This window comes from Fonsecaea erecta (assembly GCF_001651985.1).
Source record: "Fonsecaea erecta strain CBS 125763 chromosome Unknown Scaff7, whole genome shotgun sequence".
Classification (NCBI taxonomy): domain Eukaryota; kingdom Fungi; phylum Ascomycota; class Eurotiomycetes; order Chaetothyriales; family Herpotrichiellaceae; genus Fonsecaea; species Fonsecaea erecta.
The window spans coordinates 1,937,773-1,965,028 of record NW_017387250.1 but is presented as its reverse complement, the minus strand read 5'-3'; the positions used below and the strand labels follow the sequence as shown (position 1 = coordinate 1,965,028).

Here is a 27,256-nt window from a genome sequence, read left to right as displayed (position 1 = left end):
TTTTGGTTCATACCCCCTGGGACATCCGCTTTTCCATGTTTCAAACGCTTCATGCAATGCTGGAATCGATATCGCTGGATGGGTTAAAACTCGATGGACGCCAATATCACAACCATCTCCATTCCCACCCTCCCCTGACTCGAAATGGAAAACCAGTCCTGGCCATGAGATTCAAGAAATGCAAAGGTCACACAACCCCGCACGGGATCATCCATCCCAAAGCCTAGTGTCTCTCACAACTTGAAGCGAGGAGTAGAATCAACAAGATATCTAGCTCTTGTTCTCGCCTCGAGGAGCTCCTCCACCGCGGCCTCCTTTCGGTCCTCCCCGACCTCCGCCGCCGCGATGGCCATCTCCTCGCCCTCCGCGACCGCGTCCTCTAAACTCGCCGCGTCCACCACGTCCACCCCGGCCACGACCACGCTCACGTTCACGACGCACCTGCTCGAATCCATCGTTCTCCTGAGCGGGCTTCTCCTCAGCAGTGATGGCAGCAGCACCGACTTCTTCAGCCCAACTGTTGGATTGAACTGCGGCAGGAGTAGCGGCAAGGCCCGTGTCAGTCTCCGCAGGAACACGGGGCACTTGTACCCATTCTTCGTTGGTGGCACTAGTATCGGTCACCATGGATGCCTGTGGGTCCCATGCCTCGCCGACGGCGTTGGCAGCTTCGTCTCCAGTCGTGGATTGTTCTGGGACAGAGGGAGCAACCTCAGGCTCAGCAATTTCATTCACAGTCTCGTCAGTCTGGATGGCAGCGGCATCGTCAAGTTCAGTTAGACCAGCATTTGCCACCGTGTTGTCGACCCCCAGTTCCGCTGCAACAGTAGCAGCCTCTTTCTCCTCAGCCTCGTCTTCAACTTCTGGCTCCGTGCCCGGCAATGCATCCGGGGCACTCTGCAAGGAAGACTCTTTGATCTGTGCGAAAGTGAAGTCGAGAAGCTCGCCGTGGACGTCTGGGACTTTGTCGTCGGTACCATAGATGAGACTCTGCAGTGTTGAAAGTGACGACTCGTTCCCTTGATAGACCAGGAGGAGGGCGCCTTCAAAGGCACGACCCTCTTCCGTATCCGCCTCCTCAGACTGGCGCTTGGACGCGGCAGTGTGCAAAAAGTGTGTGATGACTCGTAGTCCATCTTCGACCGCCTTTGACTTGATATCCTCAATCTCTTGCAGCGCCTTCTCCTTGACAGTGGCAATCTCGGCCTCGTGTGCTTCGATCAGCTTCGACTTCTCTTTGGCGGCTTTCTCTTCAAGTTCCTGGGCAAAAGCGCGGAAGTGGGAGAGCTGTTCTTCGAGTTGGGCGACCTGGTTTTGGAGGGCGGGCTTTTTCAAGATCTGGGCTTTCTGGTCGGCATTGAGCTTCTTTTGTGCAACAAGGTCATCGAGGGAGACGTTGGGGTTTTCGCTGATGACGGCGTCAGCTTTGGCGGAGGCAGCAATCTTCTTATGCAAGTTGCGGATATTCCTGATCAAGAATGGTCAGCATGTGCTTCATCTCGTCAGTCCAGTTGGAGGTGAGCTACTTTGTCAGTTCTTTGATGAATGGGCTCTCGCCGTGTGCGTCGACACCGTTCGTAGTAGGATGGGTTTCGGTGGTTGGAACAGCAGTTTCGACCGTGGGAGTCACCGCACCACCATTAGCACCGACAGCTTCGGTTTTGGCTTTGCGCTTCTTCGCAGTCTTGGATTCGACGGGGACACTGCCAGAAGTCGACATGTTGATCAGGTAAGGGCAGAGCTATTGGATTGAGGATTGAGATGCGGGACGGGAGAGAGCAATGCCTGGGTTTGAGACAAGGTGGTTGCTGTTGGTCGGGTGGCTAGAGGCTGAATAATAGTTGAAGGGAGGTGAGGATACGGTACAAGCTTGAATAGAGCGATAAAGCTGCAGTCAAGGGGAAACGAGAATTGGGATGGTTGTGGCAGCGTGTGTGCTCGCGTGAGGCTCTCGACAAAACGAAATGAAATAGTCCCGGACCCGCCAAGCAACAGTCCAAATCATTGACCAAGCCGCCCTTTGGCCAGGCTCCAAAATCTTCTTCTACAAGGCAAGACTGCAGTTTACAAGTGCTCTGTACATCTTTTTCAGGTTCCAATGTCTACCACTTCTGACTGTCCAATCTCATAGAGTGACTCATCCATCTCCAAGAGCCGTCTGGCGTCTTCCGTCTGCTGCACAGACTCATCTCAACTTGGACGGATGTAGCACCACAAAGGGGCCGGCAAACTTGTCCCTATCCTGCTCATATCACAGGCCGTCCGACAGGCAGAGTCATCCAAGCTGTGACAGTGTTGTCTGGCTGTCTCTGCGGCAGACGAGCATCTTGAAGAGCTTCGTCGTTGCCGGATTGCTTCTGCGACCTTTGTAGATCAGGTCTGTTCGGCCAATTTGCTTCCAACCCCTCTATTCATTCCTTCCGTTGACCTTTTACAGCTTCTGTTTGCGTGGAAGTCCTTCAGCAGGACGTGTCCTCCGGGTCAAATGGTGACTTGAGAAGGGGGTGCCTTGGCTATCGGTCGTGTCTCTCGAGAGTGTTGTGGTGGTAAAACTTGATGGCTCAGCCCTTGAATCGCCGTAAAGTCGTCTGCCACAACAATCAGTATTTGTCTCATATTCTTCTGCCCTCACCACAGCCTTTGGAACGTACCAAGGTGACTTTCCTGATATCCTTCGCTGTAACAGTTTTGTTTCCTTCCGAGCGTGCTTTGCGAGTCGCCGTCTGCATGAGCCTGGGTTAGGTCTAGTGTCAGTGAGCTGATCGTCAATGGCGGTGCAGTGTTGGACGCACTCTTCCATAAACAGGATGTAGTTGAGGTAAACCAATGGATCGACATCTGCGCCGACCCTCTTCCTGGAATGGGCTTTGAGGATCTTTCGCAGCATGGGTCGAGAATAGCTCCTTTTTGACGACGCCATGGTGTTATGCTGAAGGATATTGCTGCTAATAGTCACAGGGAAGGGGCTTGTCGTGTAGACCGAGTACTGTGTACTGTAGACTGGTCAACACGGCGTAAAACAACAACGAGCAACGCCAAGCCTGCGGCCTCGGCTGGTTGACGTTTCTGCGGAGTTTTGGCGATGACTAATAACGCTGGCTTCGCTCCGTATACGGGTTAGCGTAGACAGCGGGGCTCCATCAACGCCGCTGACTTTATCAGTCCTTTGTTCTTTTGTTGCGTCGCTCTTTAACTCATTCTGCCCTTCGTCGTGCATCCTTCAGACCTGGTCATGAACCCGGCGACAGATTGCAACTTGCACTCTGTCTGATAGGGCTGATGAACAAAGTATACGAACCTCGGAAGGGGGTGTCTCTTGAAAAAGAGTTCCATGATCGCCCAAAAGGTTTAAACATCTTGAATGCAGAAGCTAATACTAGAGGTAAGAGATGAACAGGTATTGATCGGGCGACTCCGCACTGTTCGACGTCAAATATCGCGATTCAGTATAGAGGGACACGGAGATTGACCATAGAACGCTGTGTTTACTTATCTTCAGTCGCTGATTCCATCATCATCGTCCAATGAAACGCAGCCCAAGGCACCTGCTGCATAGAGCAGACGGGTCTGGACGCGTTTTTGTGCGTTCTCTGGCACCCACATTCTGCTTTCAGAGGTCAGTCGGAGACATCAGTCACCACAGTCGACCGCAGCCAATAATGGCGCCAGTCCCTACTAGGAATGTGGCCGTCGGACTGCGTAAAGCCGCGCGCATTATGCCGCACGCTTCGATCTTGACAAATGCCAATGGATCCTATCACTACAGTATGTGTTAGCCCCCACCTAACCCAATTTTTCCAAGGTAAGGACGTGCCAAGTGCCTCGCCGACCGAGGCGCCCCCTTCATGATTTATGTACAGACCTCCCTAGGAGTGGACAGAGGTGAGATAAGATGAAGCTGTGTGTATATCGTTGAATTTTAGACCGTGGGTTTCCATCCAGGGGTGAATGAGCACGGTATGGCAGAGGCTGGCCTCAAGATCGTCTTCCAGGGGGACCCAGACCAGGAGGAACAGGGCATTGGCTTAAGTGCCCGAGAACGACGCGCTCATGCTGCTCGAATTGGTCACCTGAAATCGGCGCAAAGGGCCAACAAGACTGCGAACAAGAATCAGCCTACCAAACGCCCTACCCGATATTCACTTCCAGAAACACAAGCCCTTTACAGACTGAACGTACGAAAGCAAGACCCAGCAGGTAGCTCCAATGCGAGCTCCAAGTCTTCCAGCAGCTCGAGCTCGAGCTCGAGCTCGTCCGACGAAGAAAGAGAGCTGACGCCCCCCTCGCCGCTGGTGCTCAATGGTAACTCGGACCCCTTCGCCATGCTCCCGATCGTCATCACGCCGCTGGTGAATCAGTGTTTGACGTTCATGCGCGAGGCGCTGTACCCGAGCATCTACTACAACACCTTCTTCCGTCGCCTCTATGGCACCGCCCACGGGCCGATCAACGTGCTCCAAGACAGCACCTGGTTGCCCGCGCAGACCGCGCGACAAGACTGGGGCACGGCGGCAAACAGCCTAAACTCTGAAGGGCAGGCCATGGCCTGTATCGCGAGCTTCCTCAGCAACATGGCGCCTCTGCTGCCGGAGGAAGGCCGACTCAAAGTCGGCCGCGAAGCTCTGATCTACACCACCAAGAGCTCACACTTGTTGCGAATATCTCTGGACAAGCTACCCAGCACTGACGGCAAAAGTGCCCTGCTCCGAGACTCGAGCCTCATCAGACACGTCTTCTGGTTGTTCCGCGCCGCCGTCTTCTCAGAAAACAAATCCTCAGTCGCAGTGCACGGCAAGGTCCTGGCTCAAAGCATCATGCAAGGGTTCAACGACGGTTTTGTTGACCACTTGACCATCATCCAAGCCATCAACGCCGATTGCGACGATGCGACCAAGTTTATGCGCCGCACCTATTTCGATCCAGACTGGTACCGAACGATCGTCGAGCCAATCTGGACCATGGCCGAACACATCCTCCCGCCGATCCCCGAGGCCGTCTTTGTCAACATCAATCCGGCAATCGAGTTACCTGAGCTGCGCGAGATATTCATCAATTCGCTCCACCAGGCCGCGTACTGCGAGGACGGACTGCAAGTGGCCGACGAGGCGTGGGGCCCCGTGGAGCACCGCCAGCTGGCGTTCGCCTGGTTCGCCACGCAGAGCGAGTACACCATGTCGAAACTGCTCCAGATCTACTTTGACTACCGCGGGGGGAATCGTTCGTCACCTCATGACGGAGGGACGCAGCAAGTGCTCGCACCGGGCCAGCGTCTGACACAGATTGGCCTGGCGCTGGGGCTCCTGTACTACGTGCGCATCCTGGGCCACGAGACAAAGATCAACGGCCAGGACATTCGCGACTCGTCCCCGGAGATCATACGACATTTGAGAGCCGTGATGCGGCAGGTCGCGATGGTGGCCACCGACGACGAGCGGCGGCGGTACGGCGAGGCGCACGCGTGGCTGTACTTCCTGGGGGCCTTTGAAGAAGAACGAAAGGGCATGTCGCCGAAAGTGACTTGGTTTCAGCGCCGTCTCGCCGAACACGTCAATATCTCTAAGGAGAGGGGCTGGAACGCATCATCCGGCTGGAAACATTACCGCCCCATCTTCCGCACGTTCCTCTATACCAACTGGGCTTACCCGAGCGGGTCGACTTGGTTCGATCGAGTCATCACCACATACACAAGCCCGGTAACACGAGAAATTCGCTAATGATAACAATAACAGTGTATGAAGAGCCCACGTCTGAACCAAGATACGTTTTGTGGGGAACAAGGTGACACCGAAGCGTCACCAAATAGTCATTTGCGCTCCCAAAGTCAAGGCAAACCTCTCCAGGGGTTTAGGAAGAACGCATCGAGCACGACTGAATGAGAGCTTCTTCAGGATTCGAGTGTCCGCGTCCGTGTCCAGACTGGTAGGTGGTCGAGGTTTAGTTCCCGGGCAGAACGGAATAAAAATGCTGATAAAATCTCGCACAATCGCCGGCCAGATGCCTGCCTCCATGCTGCAACACAGACCTCGCAGTCTTTGCGGTCAGGGTGAAAGCCGTTCTATGCTATCAACTTCAGTTCGTCATCAGGTGCAAGGCCGTCTTTGCCCGCTCTCGCACGTCCAGATCAAGGTCCGTTTCCATCTTCCTCAGGTGCGAGACGAAGCCGACCTTCTGTAACTCAATGGCTCGGTGCCGGCATCCTGCTCGATCATTCGCGTCGTCCTCGTACGTCAAGTTGATGGCGATCCAACAGCAAGTCGAGCGAATGTCTCGGTCGGCGTGGTTGCAGAAGGTCAGGATTTGCTTGAGAAGAGCGTGTTGGGAGGCTATCACATTCCGCCACTTGGGGTTGCACGCAGCAATATGTACCAAGACGAATAAAACCTTCACAACAATTATATTCGGTGGTGGTGTGGTGTAATTCTCCTTCCGCGTAGGTCCAGCCAGCGTCCGTGGCCGTAGTCGATCGAGCATGATCCGGAAAAAGTCGTCCTGCCCCATTTCATCTATGACATATGCAACTAGGTCAGAAGCGTTGTCGCCGCAGAAAAGGTTTCGAAGAAGATCCAGGAGCTGTGCTTGAATCTGGATGTCGTCGTCCACGCTGTGCTTGGTATCAAAGCCACCAGCGGTCTCGGATATTGTGTCAGAAACTCCGCTCCCGTCTACCTCATTCTCGCCATCCTGCTCCGAGTCCTCGCCCATGACGACATCTTGGGGGTTGTCCGCTGAGGCGGCAAAACGTCTGTATGCTGTGATGGGAGGGTAGTCTCTCTCCACAAGTCCAATCACTTCGCCTTCCGGGATGTCGATAGGATCCGTCTTGATCAGAAGCTTGATCCAGCTGCAGCCTAACTCGTCCACGACCTCTTGTTTGAGCTTCTTGTTGGCATTGAGCACCAGTTGTTTCAAAGCCCACAGTGACTCGTGTCGAAGCCGAGCGCTGGCCGAATGGGCTTGCTCGCACAACTTCTTCACCACCGTCGATTCCCCCACGCTCTCTTTGACTGCACTGAAGTCCATGGCTAAGTTGGTGAGAACCTTTGTGGCCGCTATTCTCAGCTCTGGATTCGTCGAATTCATCAGCCTCAGGATCGGTTTGGCAACCTCCGCCTCAATGAGCTTCGTGCGTAGCGCCCGGACAGACCTTCCTAATGCTCGAACAGCTGCGCATGCAGCCAATATTACGGAAGCTGAATTTCCCGCCACCTCGATTTCCTGGTGCGAGCCATCTTGAGCCTCACAAGGCTCCAAAGCCTGAATAATATATGGCAAAACATTCTCGTTGCAAATTTGTTCACGGTAGTCCTCCTCGAATGGTGCAATAGCTGCGAGTGCTTTCAAACAGCCTTCTCGATAGCGCATATCCTTTCTGGCTGTCCAAGTTGGTCCACCAGGACCGATGCTCGTACCAGGGGTCGTTGAGTCCGTCTCCGTCTTGTCCGGTTTGTGGGGGCGCCAGGGCGATAGTTTGCGACCTGAAGGGGCTTCGAAGGTCATTTTCAGACCAAGGGACAGAGTGACAATCGCCTTGCCCTCGACGGCCACTTTCTGCATCTCGCGATCGTCCATTATGAGCGCAGCTACCACTGCAGGAGCTGCCTCTGTGTAATGCATGCCAGTACAAAGATGCGTCTGGCTGGGTTGACATGTCTCAACTCGCGCTGTATGTGGAACGAGCATCGGTGTCAAGAGCGGCACCAACAAAGACGCAAATGACGATCCACGATCCGTCTTAACGAAACCAAGGCTGTGAAGGTTGACCAGTAATCTCGCCGCAAGAAGGCGGCGTTTTCCGCGCGACTCCCGAACGACGTATAACAGCCACGAAATGATGGCGCTTTCTTCGACATCCTCCACAGCGCCTTGACTGAGGTTGAGATTTGGTACTCCGGTCGCTGTGGGGAGAAAAGACGGTCTGCGTTTGGGCATGGCCGTGACCGAGCTGAGTGGAGGAAAGCCGGGCTGTGCAGCATTGGCCTTTTCGGATATTGGTGCGATCGGTAGAAGAGAATCGAAAGGTCCGTGCAGTCGTGAGCGCGGGACTGCGGCGCCAGAAAAATAGCTGGCTCCCCATGGCGCCCGTCGGATATCTGATGGTGAGAAGTCGTCCCTAAGGTCAGGAAGGACGGCCTTGATAGTAGGATCCGCCAAGAATGCCTTCGTCCTTGATTCGGAGCCCTCTAACAACACGCATAGCGCCTCTAGAACTGGAGACAGGTGGGCACACGGAGGTGCTGGCTCCGGAAGCCCGGTTGGGATATTACCATCGCCATCTAAAGCCTCTGGGCTGGGCGGGACGAGTCCTTCAGCCACGACAAATGATGCCACGCGGGTTGAAAGCAGGGTCAAGACACCTGTCTCGCTCAATGCACGTTTCTGAGCCTCATGCGTCACGGTCTTGCACAGAAGGGCCAACATAGAATCACAGGCCTGTTGAGACGAGAGGGTCGCATCGGCATTTCCAATTATGGTCCCAAAGCATTGTATATATCTCTTTGAGTACAGGAGATCGGCGAGTTTGGGACTTTGGGGCCAAGTGCCCGGGGTCGCGGGGGGAAGATTATCGGCGACAGCATTGAGACACCTCAGGATCGCGAGGCGGGTTCTCGGAGCGAGCTGGAGGGGAAGGAAAGACACTAGTCTTTGCAGGACTTCGGTCTGAAGGAGCGGTTGTACAAAGGAGGGTCCCTCTGTTGTTCAGCAGAATTAGCATCACATCAGGCAGCAACAAGACAGGCCGCACTGACCGTGGGCAATGACACAAAGAATCTGGGCAGCCTGGGCGGTCAACAACTCCTCCTGCTCGAGATGTGTGTCCCCTGCAGGCAGGGCAGCTTGCTGGGTGGCAACATCGGCCAGGATCTTTGAGAGCTGGGGGATGAGGCCATTCTGGATGTATTCGATCTTGCGCGAGACATGCCCGGTCAAGTCACATTTGATTCTCCTCAAGGCTTGCAAGCTGGCTGAAGGGCCCTCTGCGGCAGTGAGGTCCTGCAAAGCAGATCGTGCAAGCCCGCGCGATGCCATGCGATGAAGGAGGAGGACATGAACAACAGACTCGATCTACCTGCAGTCGAGCATGCGAGCAAGTGTCGTTGTAAGGATATGGGGTCGGTGTGTGGGGGACGGTGTGGCAGAAATTGTTTGGGTCGGATGAGGTCTACAGGAAGCGGAGAAAGACCGATAAGATGATTGGCGAGAGACGGCAGCGATAGACCTTGGGTGGTGTGTAGACGATGGTATTATTATTGGTGATATATCACCGGCTGAATATTCCGGGTGGGTTGAAGCATGTCATTCGTTGCTCAGACCGCGAGTGGAAAAAAGCGCAGTCTGACGTGGTCAGTTGACTCCCAACCACGCCCAGATGATTATGACGGCACGAAAAGCGAGGCTTGGTCAGACCAGTCCACTTTTCCACCGGCCCCTGCACCCTTCATTGGTGCTCCAAGCAAAACCCCCCTGGCCCCCAGTCAGTGCCTAGCGAAGTTCAGATGGGCCGTTGGGCTGGGAAAATCTGGACAAATGCGCTTCTTTGGCGTCGCCTCGTGCCAGCGCCGATCTCTTGCTGGGTTCTCATCATCCATGAGCTGATTGCCCACGTTCCCAGATGCAGTTTTACTATATTAATTCCCACACATGCACCTTGCCTGCGTGATCCTTCGTTCTTCTCCCCTGGGACTAGACTTATCATCAAGTCGTATTGTTACCTGAACATTCTGCCTGCGCCATCTCCCTCGCCGTCCGTCGTCGGTTGCAACCACCTGCGCCCTCCGTATCCTTGCCGTCGCCTCAGTCTTGACTGACTTCTGAAAACCACCCCATGCGATACATCCTACGTCCATGAACAGCTCTCAGCGCCGGGTTCCCCTTCCGATGTCGAGGTTCTTTGAATATGCTAGCAACATCCCCATCCCCTAATCTCCCACCAAAGACCGCCCTTGAGTCGGGTGTTGTCGTATACGCCTCCTCGAGTCGGCCCCAGTATGACCACTCGACGATTAAGCCTGTCAACCCTCGCACTACCACGGTGGAACAGGCCAACACAACCCGAAAACGGCCTCCCTCTCACGATCTGGACCTTCACAAGCCCCACAGGATACCTAGTACGCGGTCTCTCGATCGCTACAAATACTCTCCCCGGCCTCAACCCCGCGCGAAAATGGTTGATGCCGCGACACAATACTCGCCACCAAACCAACAGAAAGCTGAAAAGACTCCGACCAGTACAATTGCAGGCCTGCACCTGTCGGAAGGCGAGGAGCAACCACCCTCCACGGCTCCCCTCCCCTCAGCCGCTAAGCGACGTGATGGCACAGCTACTAATCCTCCCCAACCGGAGAGTTCCTCGAGTTTAGGCCACACGAAGAGAATGGCCGCTGAACCCCCTGCCGAGCCAGAAGTCCGCACAAACGGGGTCGAGTCTGAAGAGGCGCAGAGCACACAGCAATCCCCCGTGAAAAAGGCACGTCCGGATGCCCCACCGGTACGAATAATGCCCCTACGATATGAGACCTGCAACACCCGGGATTTGGTGTTATTGATATCCTCGATGTTGATGGAGCTCATCCGCTACAACGATGCCATTCCCCTGCGAGAAGGCCAGCTGACCCGCTTTCACTCACGAGCTCCTCCAGGCATTTCGGTTCTGGACTACCTTCAACGATTGACCACTCACGCCACCTTATCTCCACCTATACTGCTCAGCGTCGTCTATTACATCGACCGCCTCTGTGCGCTTTATCCGGCTTTCACCATCAGCTCCCTCACGGTACATCGATTCTTGATAACAAGCGCGACGGTTGCAAGCAAAGGTTTGAGCGACTCCTTTTGGACTAACAAAACGTACGCCAGGGTGGGCGGCGTGAGCATGAAGGAACTCGCGCTGCTGGAACTGGAATTCCTTACCCGGATGGAGTGGCGCATCGTACCGAAACCGGAGGTCTTGGTGGACTACTATAAGTCGCTGATCGCGCGAAACTCTCAGTATCAGCTTGAGGGTACATAGCATCAATACGCTTGATGTGGAAACCTTTGTTTTTAAAAAAAAAAATCACATGACTTCCCAGTCTTTCTTGTGTAGCCAGCTGGCAGACTAGCTGGAAATGTGGTATCTCAAAGCCGGAGGACCAACCACCACGTGCACAAGGGAGAGAGAGAAAGGGATCAGTGAGGAATTTACGATATCTAATGTGTCTTTCCAACGAAAACGGGAGACCAGATTTGGACGGCCGATGAGATACCACTGTACTAGCAGATGCAACGCCAATCATCCCCCCTTCGGGAAACTTGGTATACACTACAACACATTGATTCTCAACCCAATCCATGCGTCCTAGAAATTGTCGTTGCTTGCTCCTCAAGTCACCAAGTCGCGTACCGCCTATATCATTACATGCTAGGATGAGGACGTCCACATCATAACCCAAGCCTTTCCACTCTGGCCCATCTTCCAGCTCTTGGAACGATGGAGTAGTTGGCTGGCAGGTACACCGCCCAGAATATAGATAGGTTCAGGGCCGCTCCTTGTCGGACTAAGGACAATGGCCCCGTCTGCACATCACCAAGTCTGCGAGAAAGTGGAAATTTCATGCTCGCGTTGTTCTATTCGATCGATATCTTGCTTCCACGAAGTGATGTGTCGGAAGCTGATGTGCCATGAATGATTTTCTGTCCCATTGTCGTGGGTTGCATCGAGGACAAAGAACTTCCGGTAGAGCGGGGAATTCGCTGCCGCCCACCCGACGAACCATTTGATCAAGCTCTTATCCCGCGCCCTCACAGCCTCGTGACCGAAGTCAGCACGATCCCAATCGCCAAAGAAGGGTGAAGGCGGGGGTGACTGAATGATCTCGGAGCTATGATCCCAGGGCCGGGCGTGGACAAATTCATCAGGGTCATCACGACGACTTGTGTTGCTCCAGGACACCTCCGAGGACCGCGCTCTTAGTCGGTGGACAGATTGAACAATGTTAATGTACCTAGTGGACGTGAGAACTGCAGACGATTAACAAATGGCGAAACGTACTTATCTGATATTTTACCACCGACGTTGTCCTTCGCCCTTCGTAAGAGCCAGGAAGAGATGTCCGGAGGAAGGGCGAGCCTCAATGTCTCCTTCCTGGATCGGTATTCGAACCACGTCATGAACCATAACACGTCCTGCAGATGACGATTCAAAGTGTCTTCAGTGATGCAAAATACTGATCCCCGTGGAAAGAGTTTCGTCCACCCCCCTTCCTGACCAAGTTTGGGCTCTTTCAGCTTTCCCAACGGGCTTTGGGACGGGACCTCGTAACAGGAAAGATGTTGTCGTTCGAGTACTTTGTGGAAAAGCGGGAGATCGCAGTATGCTCTGTGCATCTCGTGAAATAGGATAGCGCTGTCCTTGCTGGAGATGCCGTCCCGAAACTTGTCCCAGCCGTTCTTCTCCGTGTCTATGAAAACTCGGTACGGGCGATTGTGCGTACACAGCCATTGTCTCACAGCTTCAGCATCGACTGGGTTAGACTTCCCGAAGCATATCATCACCCATAGCTCGTGCCTTGATCTATCCACACCACCAGGCAATGTATTGTCATTGGCCGAGGATGGTGATCTCTCTACCGCAGGTGTGTTTGCTAGTATCGTTGCTGCTCCTGGTGCTGATGTGAGAGAGTTGACTGGGCTCTGTACTTGGGAGTGCGCCGACGCCGAGGGCCACTTCGCCAACGTCATTGTTCGTGTTGGTGCCGATGGTTTGAATGGGCTCTGTGTGTACACGCCTGCGTCCTCTGCTACGGCTGATCGAGGTAGAGGTTGCGCGGATTTTGGTATAGCTCCTGGGAACCGCGTATCCCGTTCGCCACTTGGGTGTTGTCGATAGTCGACCGCTCCTGGGTGATTCCCCAGATAGATCCCAGGTCGCTTATTGCGGAGAGAAATCCTCAAAGGAGTTTCAAATTCATTGACATTCTCGGCGCTGGAGTCTTTCCATGACAGAACCAGGACGAGACTGTCATGGGGTAAATACTCCCACACGGCAATCAAGTCGTTATCTTTCATGTCTTTGCAAAGCCTTTCGACTGCTCGCCGCGCATCATCCCGCGCCTGGATTGGGAACGTCCCGTGCTCCTGAATATGTAGCTTCGACCGTCAATAGTGCAGATTGCCAAATGGCAGGGCTTCAAACATACCTTGTCTGCGGAAAAGTCAGAAAATTCTGCTCCATTCATCATCCAGTGCTTTTTGAAGGCGATTGTCGGATGACGTCCGCCGGTGGTTTTCCCGAGTTTGCGAGATAACCACGGTGGTATACCGGCCAATGTCACCAAACCTACATCGTAGTGTCCATATAGTAGATAAACATCAAGATTAGTGGGCAGTTCGTGATTTGGGGACCCCTTAACCGGCCACCTAGACTTTTGAGCACTTGAAGTCGTAGAGGCTTTGGGGGGACTATGGCTGGAAGGAATTTGTACGCGTGTTGAAGGCCCACCGACATCATCATAATCATGGGCGCTGGTCGAGCGTGGCCGGGAGGGAGACGGCCGTCTCTCAGCGAATGGTGTTCGTAGTGCCGTAGACGACATAGAACGGCGGGACTTGCTCTTGATAGAAATCGGTCGCGTGTCAGTAATCATGTTTCTAATAGGCCACTGCGATGAGCCCCAGTTTGCAGCTGATTTATCTGGTGCCAGGGACGCTAGCGGAATGCTCGGTGCTGCTTCCGTGGCCCGCAGAGGGGGTTCGCCAGGTACGCTCTGGCGAGGACTCTTGCAGGCTTCTCCCCGTGTCTCCTGATTGTCTGTCTGAGGCAGTTCCGTCTCATCCTCTGAGAAGAACAGGGGAGAACTGCCGCGGCCATCTTTTGGACTCGGGCCATGAATTTTGGATGCGGGCTCAGCGAGTCCGGACACAGGCCATGCGTCTGCTTCTCTGAGATCCAGTTTTGAGATATCTGGTGCGGGTTCTCGACTTGCAAGTTTGGTATATCGATTCTGTTCTCTCATATTTTTGAACATCTGCCCTGCCTTGCCTTTTCCGGTATATGTTGCCATCGGCGCAGCTTGAGCATTCCCTTGCTGTTTTCCAGCAGCCGACGTGTTCGGTCCCCTTAGCGTATTCTGGTTGAGTCCGGGGCCCGGGGTCACATAAGATTTTGTTGGCTTGGGATCTTGATTGGTTTGAATATTTCCTCCCTGCTTTGCGGTCGTGATCGGGCGTGGAGCACCCTCGCCTTGCGCCAGCGGTAGAGGAACAGGAGGCGTGATATTGGGTTTTGGATCCACTGTCGTTGCGGACGGCTGGTATGAATCGACTTGCGTCGATGTCACCTGGGCGGAGCCTGCTTGGGCCACTGGAGGGTTTGGTGAACGTGGCTGTTCTGCGGTTTGTGTCTCCTTCACTCCGGATGTTTCTGGAGCTTCCACCTTTATGCTTGGTGAACGAGATGCTCGTGGTCGCTTGACTCCTGGTGGGTTAGACTTTGGCGGCCGACCGGATGCTCGTTCAAATTCCTTCCGACATCTTTTCCGGGCTTCTTTTTTTTCATAAGCGTCCATTCGCGCTTGGACAGTTGCAAGTGTGTTCTCGTCCAGAACATCGCCAGCCTCGCGCTGCATCTCCCACCCAACGAGAATTGACGGGTCTATAAAGCTCTCAGCAGGCTCCCAAGTACATCGCTCAATACCATATCCCGACCACTTAACGAGATACAAGGGCCTGCCATTGCCCTCAGACTGATAGAGCAGCCTCTCGACGTAGGCCACTGACTCGTCCGCCGATGTCGCACTGTCGGAGTCGGAGTCCGACATGTCGCGCTTCAGCCCACGAAGCTGGAATGCAAATAGGATGTAATTCCGAATGAATTCTAGCACTGAAGCCAATCATCGGTATAAGCGGGAGCAGTGCAGGGCTAGTATAGCCTCCACCACGCGAATAAGAAACAGAAGGATTCAGCTCGCTACGGAAAGCTCACACCACAGCAGACACTTTTTGCACACGCAGGTTTACGGCATTCCCGTTGATTATGGTTGGTTCTTGAAAGGGCAACAAACACATCAAGGATCATTTGGAATTCATCGAAGTAACGCGGAGGCTGCGAGTGACGTGAAGTTTGGCGCCCTATCACGTGAGTGCCAAGATCGTTCCCAGGCTGCGCCCTGAGGATTGTTCTCCCCTGCAATCATCCAACCTCCGTGTGGGCCTCAATAACGCACTTCCAACTGCACCGGTGGCTTGCACCTTTCTGAGGCCGGTATCAGACTCTCCGTCGCTTGTCCGTTCGTCATATTCGTGCTGACCAGGCCCGAGTTGTGTATTCTCCCGCTTCCAATATTCCGGTGTGTGATCAAGATTCGCCTTAAACCCCCTTCGTCATGGCGAACGACGAGTACGACTTTCTCTTCAAGGTCGTTTTGATCGGAGACTCAGGCGTCGGCAAGTCCAACTTGCTGAGTCGCTTCACTCGCAACGAATTCAACCTCGACTCAAAATCTACCATCGGCGTCGAGTTTGCCACCCGATCCATTCAAGTCGATACGAAGACAATCAAGGCACAGATTTGGGACACCGCGGGGCAGGAGAGATATCGCGCCATCACGTCTGCCTACTACCGAGGAGCCGTTGGTGCCCTCCTCGTCTACGACATTAGCAAGCATCAAACCTACGACAATGTTACAAGATGGTTGAAGGAGCTGCGGGATCATGCGGATGCCAACATTGTCATCATGCTGGTCGGGAACAAGAGTGATCTGCGACATCTACGCGCTGTTCCCACAGAAGAAGCCAAACAATTTGCCAGTGCGTATTCCCAATGGTTCCGCGGCCAGGTTCATTGAGCTGACCGGGGCGCAGGTGAAAACAACCTCTCCTTCATTGAGACCTCAGCTCTAGACGCGAGCAACGTCGAACTGGCATTTCAGAATATCCTGACAGGTGAGCCATGGTAGTGAAGCTCTGATGACGAGTGCTGACCCTGGAGAAGAAATCTATCGGATCGTCTCGAGTAAGGCTCTCGACAGCGGCGATGCAGCGCAGGCTCCAACTGGCGGTGTGAAGATTGACATGACTCCTTCGGGGGCACCAGATGCCAAGGGCAACAAGTGCTGTTAGGTTGCGCAGTATCAAACATCAGTGGTTGGCAGGAGCACGGCGTTCTCATACTTTGCGCATGACCTGGGTGACGATGCATTGAATGTGATCATGAATCATACGGTTCGTCGGCGGGTTACAGTGGCTTGGGTCACACCAGACAGTGGCACTTTTCAAGCTCTGTTCTGCAATCGAAGAATACTTCCCCAGGTCTCCGTGCGAACTCTTCACGTTTCACCGGAAGTGACATGTCGCAGGATGGTACAAGATAATGCGCGGGAGGGATTGTTCCACTCGAGGGTGTAATAAACAACAACGATCATTCTACATTGAAGCGAACGAAACGTAACCGCAAAGGCAGCCGGAATGCTGAATCATACTCCAGGAGCCTCTGAGGGTTGCTAGGATCCGTAAACCTCCGCAGGCCTCGATGAGGATTTGCCAGGCAACGCATGCAAATGGTTCAAGTTCGTTCCCTTTGTCGACGCCAATTTTGGGAGGGAATCGCTACTTGCCGCACTACCTCACATCCTGCTTGGGGAACTTCGACTCGGTTCGCTCTAACATCGACCCTTTCATGTACTCGCCATGCCACATTGCATGCCTGACCGAATTTGATAGGCCAGCATCTCGTAAGCGTTGAGACATTTCTCTTGCAGATGTCGGCCGCGGCGACGACGAGACGCCATTGAGATACTGTTCTCACACCCGATGTAGAATCTGCTCCGGGCTCGATCTGTCTTACAAGTCGCGGTCTCGTCCACGGACGATGTTCGATCCGGACAAGGGAACCCCCATCACCAGAGAGACAGTCTTGCGTCAGCATCTCAGCTCAGCCCACTCTTGCGAGGTCGTCGGGTCCGCGTGCCCCTCGCCAGATACGGCTGGTTTCTGCCCTGAACCATTCCTAGACCACACGGTGCGTTGCGATAGCGCCCACAGACCTGGAACAAATGGTGTCAGGAAATTGAAGAAACTGCTTTCCGTGATCGTTGTACCGCGATTCCCCCTCGGTGGAGGAGCGGAATCGAGCAGGCTGTGCCAAGAACCCCCCTTTGGCGTAGCGTGATGCCGCCCTAAAGTCACCTCAGGCTTAAACCACGCCGCTTTGAAGATGATCCATGTCACCCCTTGTCCAAGTCTTGACGCGATCCCCTTTCTTCCTACAGTTCTGTGTGTATATGAATCTCTTTGTTGCGAATCAAAATTAACGGTCGTCGATATGGCTGATGTCTACCTCCGCCTAATGTCCAATTGCCTCCATTTCGACGGGCTATTATGTACTCTGTCTGATACTATGGCGTTGGTTCAGTGCTTTGGCGCAGCATCAAAGAATGTTTAGTGAAGACAACTGACCTAGTAGTACATATTAGCTTGCTGGCCAGACGACACATTCAACTCGGCGACTTTTCCTGCTGGCAAAAGCTCACACACGTGGACCTACTGGGTTTTGGTCTACTCACAGCCGGTCTCACCTTGTCCCTCTGGCCCTCAAGTCGGAGGCGGGCTCTTCGCATGAACCAATGCCCGTGGACTTGGTTTTCTGATCATTGGGCTGTTAGCCTCATTGGCTTTCGTGTCTATGGGTGGGAAGGTTCAAACTCAGACATTTTGGCCAGACAGTCTCTGTGTCGCCCCAATCTACTTTACTCGGACCTCAATGACGGGAGCAGAAGAAGATATATTACACGACAGAAAATGCAGATTACGAGAGGTAAATATGCGATAGCTATAAACCTACGTGTTGCAACCACTTGAGAGAGCTCCCGGCCGCTTCCCCGGCGATTCAAACCCGAGTCATGGAGATGGCTTTGATGTTGGCATAGGCGAGGATCCCTAGTGTACCGAATTCAGTCCCGATGCCGCTCTCTTTCATTCCTCCAAATTGGACCTCTGGTGTGACACCTGGGGAGCTGTTGATCCAAACACTCCCACACTCCAGTCTATCGGCAACCTCTTGAAGGAGCTTATCATCAGTTCCAAACACCGTCGCGCCTAGACCGGCCTTGGAGTCATTGGCCCGATGAATAACTTCATCAACATCGTTATAGGATTGGACAGGTATAATCGGCCCAAATGGCTCCTCCTGCACAACCCTACTATCATCAGGTGGGTTGTCGATGATGGTGGGAGCAATATAGAATCCGGACGACTTCCTCACGTCGCCGGACCCCAGCGCGAATCTATAGCCTTTATTTGCGGCATCCTGGAAGAACTCCTTGACCTTCTCATACTGGAACTCGTTTTGAATCGGCCCGAATTCGAGCCTCTTGGTAGCGTCGATGAGGGCATCGAGGAAGTCGTTGTAAAGCGAGGAATGAACGTAGATTCGCTTCGAAGCCACACACACCTGTCCTGTATTATAGAAGGCGCCCTAGGTATTAATCCCGTTAGTTTAGCTATCAATTACTACTCGCGGAAGAGTCTCACCATAGCCACTAACGGCGCGACTTTCGTGACGTCGGCATCTGGAAGCACGATAGCAGGGTCGTTGCCGCCCAACTCCAACGTCACTCGTTTGAGTGTCCGTGCTGCAGAAGCCATGATACGCTTGCCGGTGGGAATAGATCCGGTAAAACTGATCTTGTGAACGTTCGGGTGGTCCACCAAAGCTGGGCCGAGTGTGTCGTCGCCTCCCAGGGCTTGTACAAGGCCTGGTGGGAAGACCTGATTGGCAATCTCAGAGATTTTCAGTGCGGTATATCTTTACCCTCGACGTTAGCGTTTATCCTCACAGCCTGTGCTTCCAGACTTACGGTGTGAATGGACTCGGCTTGACGATCACGGCGTTTCCCATCTGCACGGCGGGCAGTATCTTTGCCAGACTCAGCATGAAAGGGAAATTCCACGGACAGATGGCCACGGCGACACCCAAGGGCACATATTTGTGTCTAACGTGTCTTTTGCCTAATTCCAGCACTTCACCTTGAGGTTCCTTGAGCTTCATGTGCCAATCGAAGCTGTTAGACATCCGCTTCACCTCATTGGCAGCGAAGATTGGAGGTTTGCCAGTCTCCTTGAGCAAGAGCCCGATGAGATCCTCCTCTGCTTCAGTTAGTCTTTACCCCACGGTTATCGATGTCTTTTTTGCGCACGGTAGGCCTCGATTGCCTCTTTAAATCGAGCAATACATTCCACGCGATATTCCCAGCTGGTGGTTCTCCATTCTGCATAGGCAGTATTAGCAGCGGCCACGGCGTCCTCTATGTCTTGAGGCGAGGCCACTGGCACAGGCCAATTTGGCTGCTTGTTGGTTGGGTCAATGGCGTGGTATTGAGTCTTGGAAGAGCGCAACTCGCCATTGACGACATTGTAGAACGATGTGAACGAGATGCTCTCAACTCGCGAGGGCGCCATTGTCGCACCCAGGGCTGCCACCACCAGTCTTGGAGTTGAACGGAGTGTGGTATGTATGGTTTAATGAATGAGCCCACCAGCTGAAGGTTGACTCAACTGTGTCGGTCATGGTTGAGACCTTTCAACGCCCTCCCCCGAGGCACGGCAACTTACTGTGGTTACATTGTTCATGCCTGAAAGGAGATGGTACAAAGCAGGCTATGCTCAAGGATGGACGGACTTTACGAAAACGTTCTGGACTCTGACAGACCCATCATCACCTAGGGCATATCTCATTTGATCGGTTCGTTTAGCAACAGCTGAACTTGACGTCTTGCCAAACCAAGTTCAGCCGGAGCCGGAACCGTGGCGAGGCAGCCTCCAGCATACAGATACCATATACCCGCGGGTATATACAGTACCCGGGTGACGGACCACTTCTCATTTCCTTTGCCCTGGGAGGCATGACCCCGTGGGGAAGCGGGTCTCAATGTACGGGATGAGCCTGCAGAGGAATGGTCCAGGTTTCGGACTCGTCTGATTCACTATGCTTTCATGGAACCGCGCTATAAGATGCTCAAGTCCTGTGCTCTCCGCGAGGCCGTGGTAAGAAGGCTTCATTGCATTTCATCAGGACCGACACCATTTCTGCTTCAACGAAACAAAGAACAATTTGTGTCTTGCCTCAACAAACCATGTTATGGTTGGGCAATCTTCAGGGGCGATGGCTCCAGGCCGGCATCACCTTGACGTGCGGCGTTGCCTTCATGCTCTTCGGTTACGACCAGGGGGTCTTTGGAGGCCTTCTCGGTAACGCCATGTTCATACGCACATTCAACAACCCAAACCCGACCATTCAGGGACAGATCGTCTCGACTTTCGATCTCGGCTGCATCCTGGGCGCCGCCACCAATCTGTACACGGGTGATAAGCTGGGAAGGAAGAAGGCGATCATCGTCGCCTGCGGTCTCGTCGTCCTCGGCAGTGCAATCCAAGCATCATCCTTCTCGCTGGCACAAATGATCGTCGGCCGGATCGTGGCGGGGTTTGGCATTGGCTCCGAGACGGCCATCATTCCCATGTATCAGGCGGAAACGTGCAACCCCAAGCACCGTGGCAAGCTGATCGCCTTGCAATGCATCATCGTCATCTCTGGTATTGTCCTGACCAACTGGATGAACCTGGGATTCACTTATGTCCCGGACAACGACGTCAGCTGGCGCTTCCCTCTCGCCTTTCAGACCTTCTTCGCCTTGCTGGCCATGTTTCTGATCTTGTTCACGCCCGAGTCTCCTCGCTGGCTGTGCATGAAGGACCGACACGAGGAAGCTCGACGTGTGATTGCTCGGCTGGAAGGTCAAGAAACGACCAACCCTGAAGTGTCTCAGTTTCTCCAGATCTTGATCGACACCATCGCCCATGAACGATCCGCGGCAGAGGTCAGTTGGCGCGAGGTCTTCTCCAACGGCGAGCAACAGACCTTCCGACGGATCACCCTTGGAGCCGGGCTCAACTTCATGCAGCAGATGGGAGGTATCAATGTCGTCGTCTACGTAGGTGCTTGTTTCAACTGAATATTGCTCATTCTGACCACCACAATTCACAGTACATGCCGGTGGTCTTGACCACTTCATTTGATTTCAGCGATCGTCTGGCCCTCATCTTGACCGCCTGTGATTTCATCGCACTGATGATCTGGGGTGGGTTTGGGGCGGTGTTGATTGACCGGTGGGGACGCAAGAAGCTCTTGCTCCTGGGTTCTGTGATCCAGGGGACTGCTTTCTCCGTCGCAGCCGCCGGCTTGGGGGTTGGTACAAGGGCCTCGAACGGCGTGGCGGTTGCCTTTATATTCCTCTATCACCTGGGTTTTGTGAGTAATCTGAGACCTTTTCCACGATACCACCAGGGGGTTAACACTAATGCTGCCACAGGGCTTGTCGTTCCTTTGTGTCCCATTCACCTACGCCGCGGAGATCAATTCTAATCGGATGCGCAATATTGGAGCAGCTATCGGCATGCTGACCAATTGGCTCTTCGTCTACGTGGTTGTCTTGATCACCCCAACCGGTACGTCGCCGTCCATCCATCGTAGCTGTTACAAACATCTGACAGTGACGCAGGCATTGCCAACATCGGGTGGAGGTACTACATCATCTTTGGCGCTCTGAACTTCTCCTTCATCCCTGTGATTTGGTACTTCTACATTGAAACGGCAGCCATGTCTCTTGAGGAGATTGACAAGATGTTCGAGGCCAAATTCCACGGAGGGAAATCCATGACCTGGAACGAAGCACGACAGGCGGCGAAACAGAGCATGGCGGCGGCAAAGGCAGAAATCTCGGCCAAGATCGGACAGGATGGCGTCGATGGCGTTGTTGTCCATGAGGAGTACTCTTATGACAACGAGAAGAAGCAGAGCTCGCCTGCTTGAAGGACGCGCACGGAGGGCACACACACACACAAGGCTGAGCAACCAGTGTATGTAAGTATGTAATTGGGATGCCGAAAAGAACATACATAGGGTACATAAATACTCCGAAGTACTTATGTAGTAGCAGCGGAATGCTAGATGGGTAACCAACTCAAACACCTGGAGTTTGTTGTGATCGGGTAGTTTACCACTACCACTGTCACCACCACCACCACCACCACCACCACTACTACTACCACATACCCCACCATCTTGTATGTAACAAATATCTATGCACGATAGGAGTCTTGAGAGATACCCATCGTGCAGCCCATCCCTCTCAATTCCTAGACCATCTATTTGGGTCCATTGGACTCAGTTGCCACAAGGAGAGCTGGGGAAGGGCCGCGCTATCTAAAGGGAGGGTCTGGTCTTCTCGACGAGATATCATGGAAACGGTCTGTCTACGCGTTGTCCTGTCAATCCCGGCCCAAGCGTTCTGATCGATCGTCTCTTCCGCTCGCTGGTCTGCAGAGAATATTCTCAGCCGGACCAGAATTGTGGCCGGGGTGTGTGTCCCGCTCGCGCCTGCGCACACGGGCTTATGTAGAGCATACACACAGCCGCGGGTGTGTGTCTGGAACTATTACATCTCCGGGATTGTGAAGACTCTTGTCGTGTTGTGGCCAACTCTGCTGCCTGTGGTGAACCACCATTGCTCCGCGCCGATCCGTTCTGTCACAGGACGTCCGTCCGTCAGATGGACTGGACCCGTGCCTGGATGGATGGATGGATGCATGCACTATCGGGGCTCTCACGCCATGAAGAGCAGGGTGTCTATGAGTCGGCCAGTGCGACAAGATGCGTGTATATCAGACTGCCGATCCTCAGTCCTAAGATGCTATTACCTTCAGCATGCACGCCCATCTATCTATCTATTTTTGAGCAATCCAGCAAGACCATCCTGCTGTCACTACCACAACCGTGTTGTCGTTGTTGAAAATGATGACCGAACACGTCGACGCGCTCGTCGTGGGCGCTGGGTTCAGTGGCATCTATCAGTTGAAGAAGCTCCGCGACCAGGGACTGAAGGTCAAAGCCATCGAAGCCGGGAGTGGTGTCGGTGGGACGTGGTTTTGGAATCGTTATCCAGGCGCCATGTCAGAGTGAGTAGTGGCAGCAGCACCAGCACCAGCACCAGCACCAGCGGCTGATCTTAGATACATTCTATCGAAATCTGTGTCGTCTGGGGGCTGACCATGACATATATACATCATCATCAGCACTGAAGCATACCTCTATCGATATTCATGGGACTCGGACGACCTTCAGAGCTATCCCTGGAGCCGGCACTACCTGCAAGGACCGGAGGTGCTGGCCTACCTCGAGCACATGGTCAAGAGACACGACCTCGGGAAAGACATCGAGCTCAATACCCGTCTGGTGAGTGCCGAGTGGGACGAAGTCACAAGCCGCTGGAACATCTTGACGTCCTCGACCAGCTCAAAAATCTACCAAACGCGATATCTGGTCACGGCCCTGGGCATCCTGTCAAAGCAGAACCTGCCACCATTCCCCAATCGAGAGGCTTATCGCGGGCAAATCTACCACACCGGGTCCTGGCCGACAGAGGGTGTTGACCTGCGAGGGAAACGCGTCGGGGTCATTGGCAACGGCTCGACGGGGGTCCAAGTGATCACGGCCATCGCGAAGGATGTGAAACAGCTAGTGTGCTTCCAACGGTCGCCTCAATACAGCGTGCCCAGCGGCGATGCGGCCATCCCCGACGGCTACCGCGAGGACATCAACAAGAGATACAACGAGATCTGGAAACAGGTCAAGAAGAGCAAGTTTGCGTTCGGCATCGAGGAGAGCGAGCGCCTGACGGCCAGCGTCAGCCCGGAGGAGCGCGAACAGATCTACGAGACGGCGTGGCAGCGAGGCGGCGGGTTCCGGTTCGCATTTGGCACCTTCGGCGACATCTCCGTGGACGAGGAGGCCAACGGGCTCGCGGCCGACTTCATCAAGCGCAAAATCGCGTCCATCGTGCACGACCCCGACAAGGCGCGCAAGCTGACGCCGGCCGAGTTCTATGCCCGCCGGCCGCTGTGTGACGCCGGCTACTACGAGCAGTTCAATCGCGAGAACGTCGACATCGTGAGCCTGAAAGAAACGCCCATCACCTCCTTCACGGCGACGGGGATCAAGACGAGCGACGGTGTAGAGTACGGATTGGACGTGGTCATCTGCGCGACGGGCTTCGACGCCGTCGACGGGAACTATCTGCGAGCATCCATCACCGGCAGAGGGGGTCTGACGCTGAAGGACCACTGGTCCGCCGGGCCCTCCAGCTACCTGGGCATGTTTGTGCCCCGTTTCCCCAACATGTTCATGGTCCTCGGCCCCAATGGACCATTCACCAACATTCCTCCCACGATCGAGACGCAGGTGGAGTTCATCTCCGATCTCATCCAGGAGGCCGAGCGCCGACGACACGGAGGAGGAGGACTCCCGTCGCACGACGGCCCCAATGGCACCTCGCACGCTGTTGCTGTTGGTGGTCCGATTGTCGAAGCCAGAGAAGAGGCCGAGGGCACGTGGACGCAGCACTGTGACGACCTCAGCAAAGACAGCTTGTACCGACGGACAGACTCGTGGATCTTTGGTGCCAACATCCCCGGCAAGAAGCATTCCGTGCTCTTCTACTTCGGCGGTCTGGCGCAGTACCGGCAGCTACTGGCGGAGGAGGCGGAGGGGGGCCGGTATCCTTCGTTCCAACCTTTCTAGCATATATCGTAGGTAGGACTGACTGGCTGGCTGGCTGTATCTCTCTCTCTCTCTCTCTATATCTCTCTCTTTTGTAGCTAGGCTGCTAGATTGATCAGGATCAAGATCAAGATGAAATCAATTCCTAGAATTTGTCCAGGCCGAGGCATTCGGGCCCGTCGTTGCGAAACAAATCGCCACCGCCACCGCCGCCGTCTTCGTAAGACAGGTGGAAGAAGGGCATCGAGTACATGAAGTTGCACGGCCAGAGATCTGCGGCTTCGCCAATGCCGGTGGGGGGGACGATGAGCTCCCCCCCCAAGGTCATGGTCGTGCTGCCGCTGCCAGTGCCACCGGCCACCTGGCCGCCAAAGTCGGAATCGGTGCCCGTCGTCGCGAAGGGGAAGAGCATCTCCGCCGGCTCCGGATGATAATGATGATGATCATCCGGGAGAGCTGCTCGCTCGTCGATGCGCTTCATCAGGTCCTTGAACAGCCGGATGATGCCCTGTGCGGGTTCCCACGAGTCCAGGACCTCGTGGAGAACCAGCTGGCAGGTGCTGAGGGCCGAGCGGCCCAGGTGCACGACCAGTTGCTGTTTGCTGCGCATCTGGGCCAGGAAGACAAACTGCGCCAGCCACAGGCCGTGGAACGTCTCGTGCGGGAGGTGAAGCACTTTGGAGCGAGTGGCGATGGCACTGGACAGCGCGGCGATTCTGTGCGCCGATGTCACCACGATCTGCATCGCCGTGTCGCCGTCCTCCCCGTCGTCGTGGCCGTGGTTGTGGTCGTCGAAAACCCGGGTGATGGCTTCCAGATGGCTCAGGATCCGGTGGTGGTGATAGCAGATGGCCAGCGAGCAGATCAAGGGGTCGGGCTGGTCGGTGTCCCTGTCGGTGAAGCTGACTTCTGGAGGGAGGTTGCGTCGCCAGTCCGTCAACAGGGCAATCGGGTCTTCCTTGGGCGATTTCCGTCGACCGGGGTCCCATCGTTGAGACACGATCTCCCGCAGGATCAGAGACAGCTTCGAGATGGCGATCTGATATGCGGGATACACGTTCTGCCGCTGGCCGTCGTCGTGGGCAAAATCATCCAAGGTCAGCATTTCCGCATCCGAGTGACTGATCTCGATGCGAAAGGGCCGACCGGTGATGGTGCAGCAGGCAGCATCACGGATCGTCAGCGTCCACCAGAGTCGCTTGAGCAAGCTCCGGTCCTGGGGGTTCATGTTGACACGCTCCAAGGATCGATGGATGCCCAGATTCTCCGCCATGGTCACTGCCATACTCAGTAGAGCTTGGTAATTCGACAGACTATTGGGGCCTCCGCCGCAGAAGGTCAGCAGGATCAGGCTCTGGATGATGACAATGTTGCTCTCTTCGTAGCCCGTATCGAGCAGGGCCTTGGCCTTCTTGAACATGGTCGATTTGGCCTGGCGCCGATCCGGGAAGCCCGCGCGAACCAGATCCGCGATCGGACAGAAGGTAGCGGCCGACACGCAGACGGCGTGGTTGAGAAGACACGGGAGCTTGGCCGATTTATACTGCTGCAGGAACTCCTGCTGGTTGACCACGGGGTACATGGGCACCACTCGCTCCAGGAAGACAGAGATGAGGGAGTCCAGGACGTCAGGGGCCGGGTACGTGAACGCGTGCTTAGCCTCGAGAAAGGCGATATCCTCAGGCGCTAAATGGCTGGGATGCTGATGCCGGTGATTCTGAGGAGGAGGCTGTTGTTCCTGCTGTTGCTCGTCCGGTGAACGTCCTTCTGCCTCTCCAGCCGCCGCAGCAGGACCAGAATAGTGCAGTCGCGGTTTGCTGCCTCCTACTCCTCCCTTGAGATCCTGCAGGACCAGAGCCAGAGGCAACGTTTCGCCCAGGTAGGTGATGGAGCGCTTGTTGAGGGGCCCGGGTCGAGGTTGTCGATGGCTGTCGACAAAATTGCCGAAATGCGAATACCACTGGGCGTCCTGGCGGTAAGAAGCGACGGTATTCGACTCTGCAAGCGTCGAGCCGGTGGTGGAACGAGCAGAAGGCGCCAGGAGAGACTGACTATCCCAAAGGGGCTCTGCAAGACTCTCAACACTATCCGGTGCTGCTGCTGCTGCTTCTTCTTCTTCGAAGTCTGTCGGGTTTACCTCTACCGGAGAGGCCTCCTCGGGGGGCACATCTTCAGACGCTTGCTGGGCCCTGCGCCGACCGCCCTTGGATCTTTTGGAGAGAGCCTTGCCGCCCCGACTCCCTGCTCGTGCATACAGTCCTCTCTTCGAAGTGGTGGGAAAGAAGCACCCCGTGTCGTTGCGCTGGATACAGTTGCTGCACGGGGTGCCCCGAACCACGGCATCGCATCTGATCCTCCTCCCATTGCAGGGTTTGCAAGCCTTCGCGGCACGTATCCTCTCCCCGTTGTTTGCTGTCGCGTCTCTGGGTGACATTATTGCACGTTGATGTAGTAAAGCGTCACGAGTATCGAATGGTGTTTATTTTGTTTCGTTTCCGGACGGGAGTCCAAGTTCCCTTTTACCCGTCAAAGCCCTACCGGAGAGTCCTAGGACCAGGACCAGACCTGGACTTCCAGACACTTGTCGTCGCAGAAAGTGTTGTTATTGGTGAACACACTCTTTGGAAAGCATCCGACCAGAATCCCTGAACGTGTCTTGTGGGGAGGAGA

At 54.6% G+C, this 27,256-nt stretch overlaps 11 protein-coding genes across 11 annotated transcripts; 5 read left to right on the top strand and 6 right to left on the bottom strand.

The window, feature by feature from the left end:
- Window positions 1-233: 233 nt before the first annotated feature.
- On the bottom strand, window positions 234-1,720 carry AYL99_08582 (hypothetical protein; the record flags this gene model as incomplete). Its single annotated transcript, XM_018840090.1, has 3 exons — window positions 234-379; window positions 429-1,468; window positions 1,527-1,720. 3 exons carry the CDS (start codon window positions 1,718-1,720, stop codon window positions 234-236), a joined length of 1,380 nt encoding a protein of 459 aa, XP_018691211.1.
- An 841-nt stretch (window positions 1,721-2,561) lies between these two features.
- AYL99_08581 (hypothetical protein) lies at window positions 2,562-2,920 on the bottom strand (the record flags this gene model as incomplete). The annotated part of the gene is made up of 3 exons (XM_018840089.1): window positions 2,562-2,588; window positions 2,652-2,733; window positions 2,793-2,920. 3 exons carry the CDS (start codon window positions 2,918-2,920, stop codon window positions 2,562-2,564), a joined length of 237 nt encoding a protein of 78 aa, XP_018691210.1.
- Window positions 2,921-3,959: 1,039 nt separating this feature from the next.
- On the top strand, window positions 3,960-5,714 carry AYL99_08580 (hypothetical protein; the record flags this gene model as incomplete). The annotated part of the gene is made up of 1 exon (XM_018840088.1): window positions 3,960-5,714. The coding sequence occupies one exon, from the start codon at window positions 3,960-3,962 to the stop codon at window positions 5,712-5,714; it is 1,755 nt and encodes a 584-aa protein (XP_018691209.1).
- A 355-nt stretch (window positions 5,715-6,069) lies between these two features.
- On the bottom strand, window positions 6,070-9,027 carry AYL99_08579 (hypothetical protein; the record flags this gene model as incomplete). Its single annotated transcript, XM_018840087.1, has 2 exons — window positions 6,070-8,690; window positions 8,748-9,027. The coding sequence occupies 2 exons, from the start codon at window positions 9,025-9,027 to the stop codon at window positions 6,070-6,072; spliced, it is 2,901 nt and encodes a 966-aa protein (XP_018691208.1).
- Window positions 9,028-9,895: 868 nt separating this feature from the next.
- On the top strand, window positions 9,896-11,008 carry AYL99_08578 (hypothetical protein; the record flags this gene model as incomplete). Its single annotated transcript, XM_018840086.1, has 1 exon — window positions 9,896-11,008. The coding sequence occupies one exon, from the start codon at window positions 9,896-9,898 to the stop codon at window positions 11,006-11,008; it is 1,113 nt and encodes a 370-aa protein (XP_018691207.1).
- A 552-nt stretch (window positions 11,009-11,560) lies between these two features.
- Window positions 11,561-14,795, bottom strand: AYL99_08577 (hypothetical protein; the record flags this gene model as incomplete). The annotated part of the gene is made up of 3 exons (XM_018840085.1): window positions 11,561-11,981; window positions 12,029-13,125; window positions 13,176-14,795. 3 exons carry the CDS (start codon window positions 14,793-14,795, stop codon window positions 11,561-11,563), a joined length of 3,138 nt encoding a protein of 1,045 aa, XP_018691206.1.
- A 564-nt stretch (window positions 14,796-15,359) lies between these two features.
- On the top strand, window positions 15,360-16,095 carry AYL99_08576 (hypothetical protein; the record flags this gene model as incomplete). Its single annotated transcript, XM_018840084.1, has 3 exons — window positions 15,360-15,783; window positions 15,838-15,918; window positions 15,968-16,095. 3 exons carry the CDS (start codon window positions 15,360-15,362, stop codon window positions 16,093-16,095), a joined length of 633 nt encoding a protein of 210 aa, XP_018691205.1.
- A 1,765-nt stretch (window positions 16,096-17,860) lies between these two features.
- AYL99_08575 (hypothetical protein) lies at window positions 17,861-19,431 on the bottom strand (the record flags this gene model as incomplete). Its single annotated transcript, XM_018840083.1, has 4 exons — window positions 17,861-18,448; window positions 18,505-18,778; window positions 18,831-19,119; window positions 19,170-19,431. 4 exons carry the CDS (start codon window positions 19,429-19,431, stop codon window positions 17,861-17,863), a joined length of 1,413 nt encoding a protein of 470 aa, XP_018691204.1.
- A 674-nt stretch (window positions 19,432-20,105) lies between these two features.
- On the top strand, window positions 20,106-21,841 carry AYL99_08574 (hypothetical protein; the record flags this gene model as incomplete). The annotated part of the gene is made up of 4 exons (XM_018840082.1): window positions 20,106-20,963; window positions 21,017-21,280; window positions 21,342-21,477; window positions 21,531-21,841. 4 exons carry the CDS (start codon window positions 20,106-20,108, stop codon window positions 21,839-21,841), a joined length of 1,569 nt encoding a protein of 522 aa, XP_018691203.1.
- A 981-nt stretch (window positions 21,842-22,822) lies between these two features.
- On the top strand, window positions 22,823-24,607 carry AYL99_08573 (cyclohexanone monooxygenase; the record flags this gene model as incomplete). The annotated part of the gene is made up of 2 exons (XM_018840081.1): window positions 22,823-22,986; window positions 23,104-24,607. The coding sequence occupies 2 exons, from the start codon at window positions 22,823-22,825 to the stop codon at window positions 24,605-24,607; spliced, it is 1,668 nt and encodes a 555-aa protein (XP_018691202.1).
- Window positions 24,608-24,731: 124 nt separating this feature from the next.
- On the bottom strand, window positions 24,732-27,020 carry AYL99_08572 (hypothetical protein; the record flags this gene model as incomplete). Its single annotated transcript, XM_018840080.1, has 1 exon — window positions 24,732-27,020. The coding sequence occupies one exon, from the start codon at window positions 27,018-27,020 to the stop codon at window positions 24,732-24,734; it is 2,289 nt and encodes a 762-aa protein (XP_018691201.1).
- Window positions 27,021-27,256: the final 236 nt, after the last annotated feature.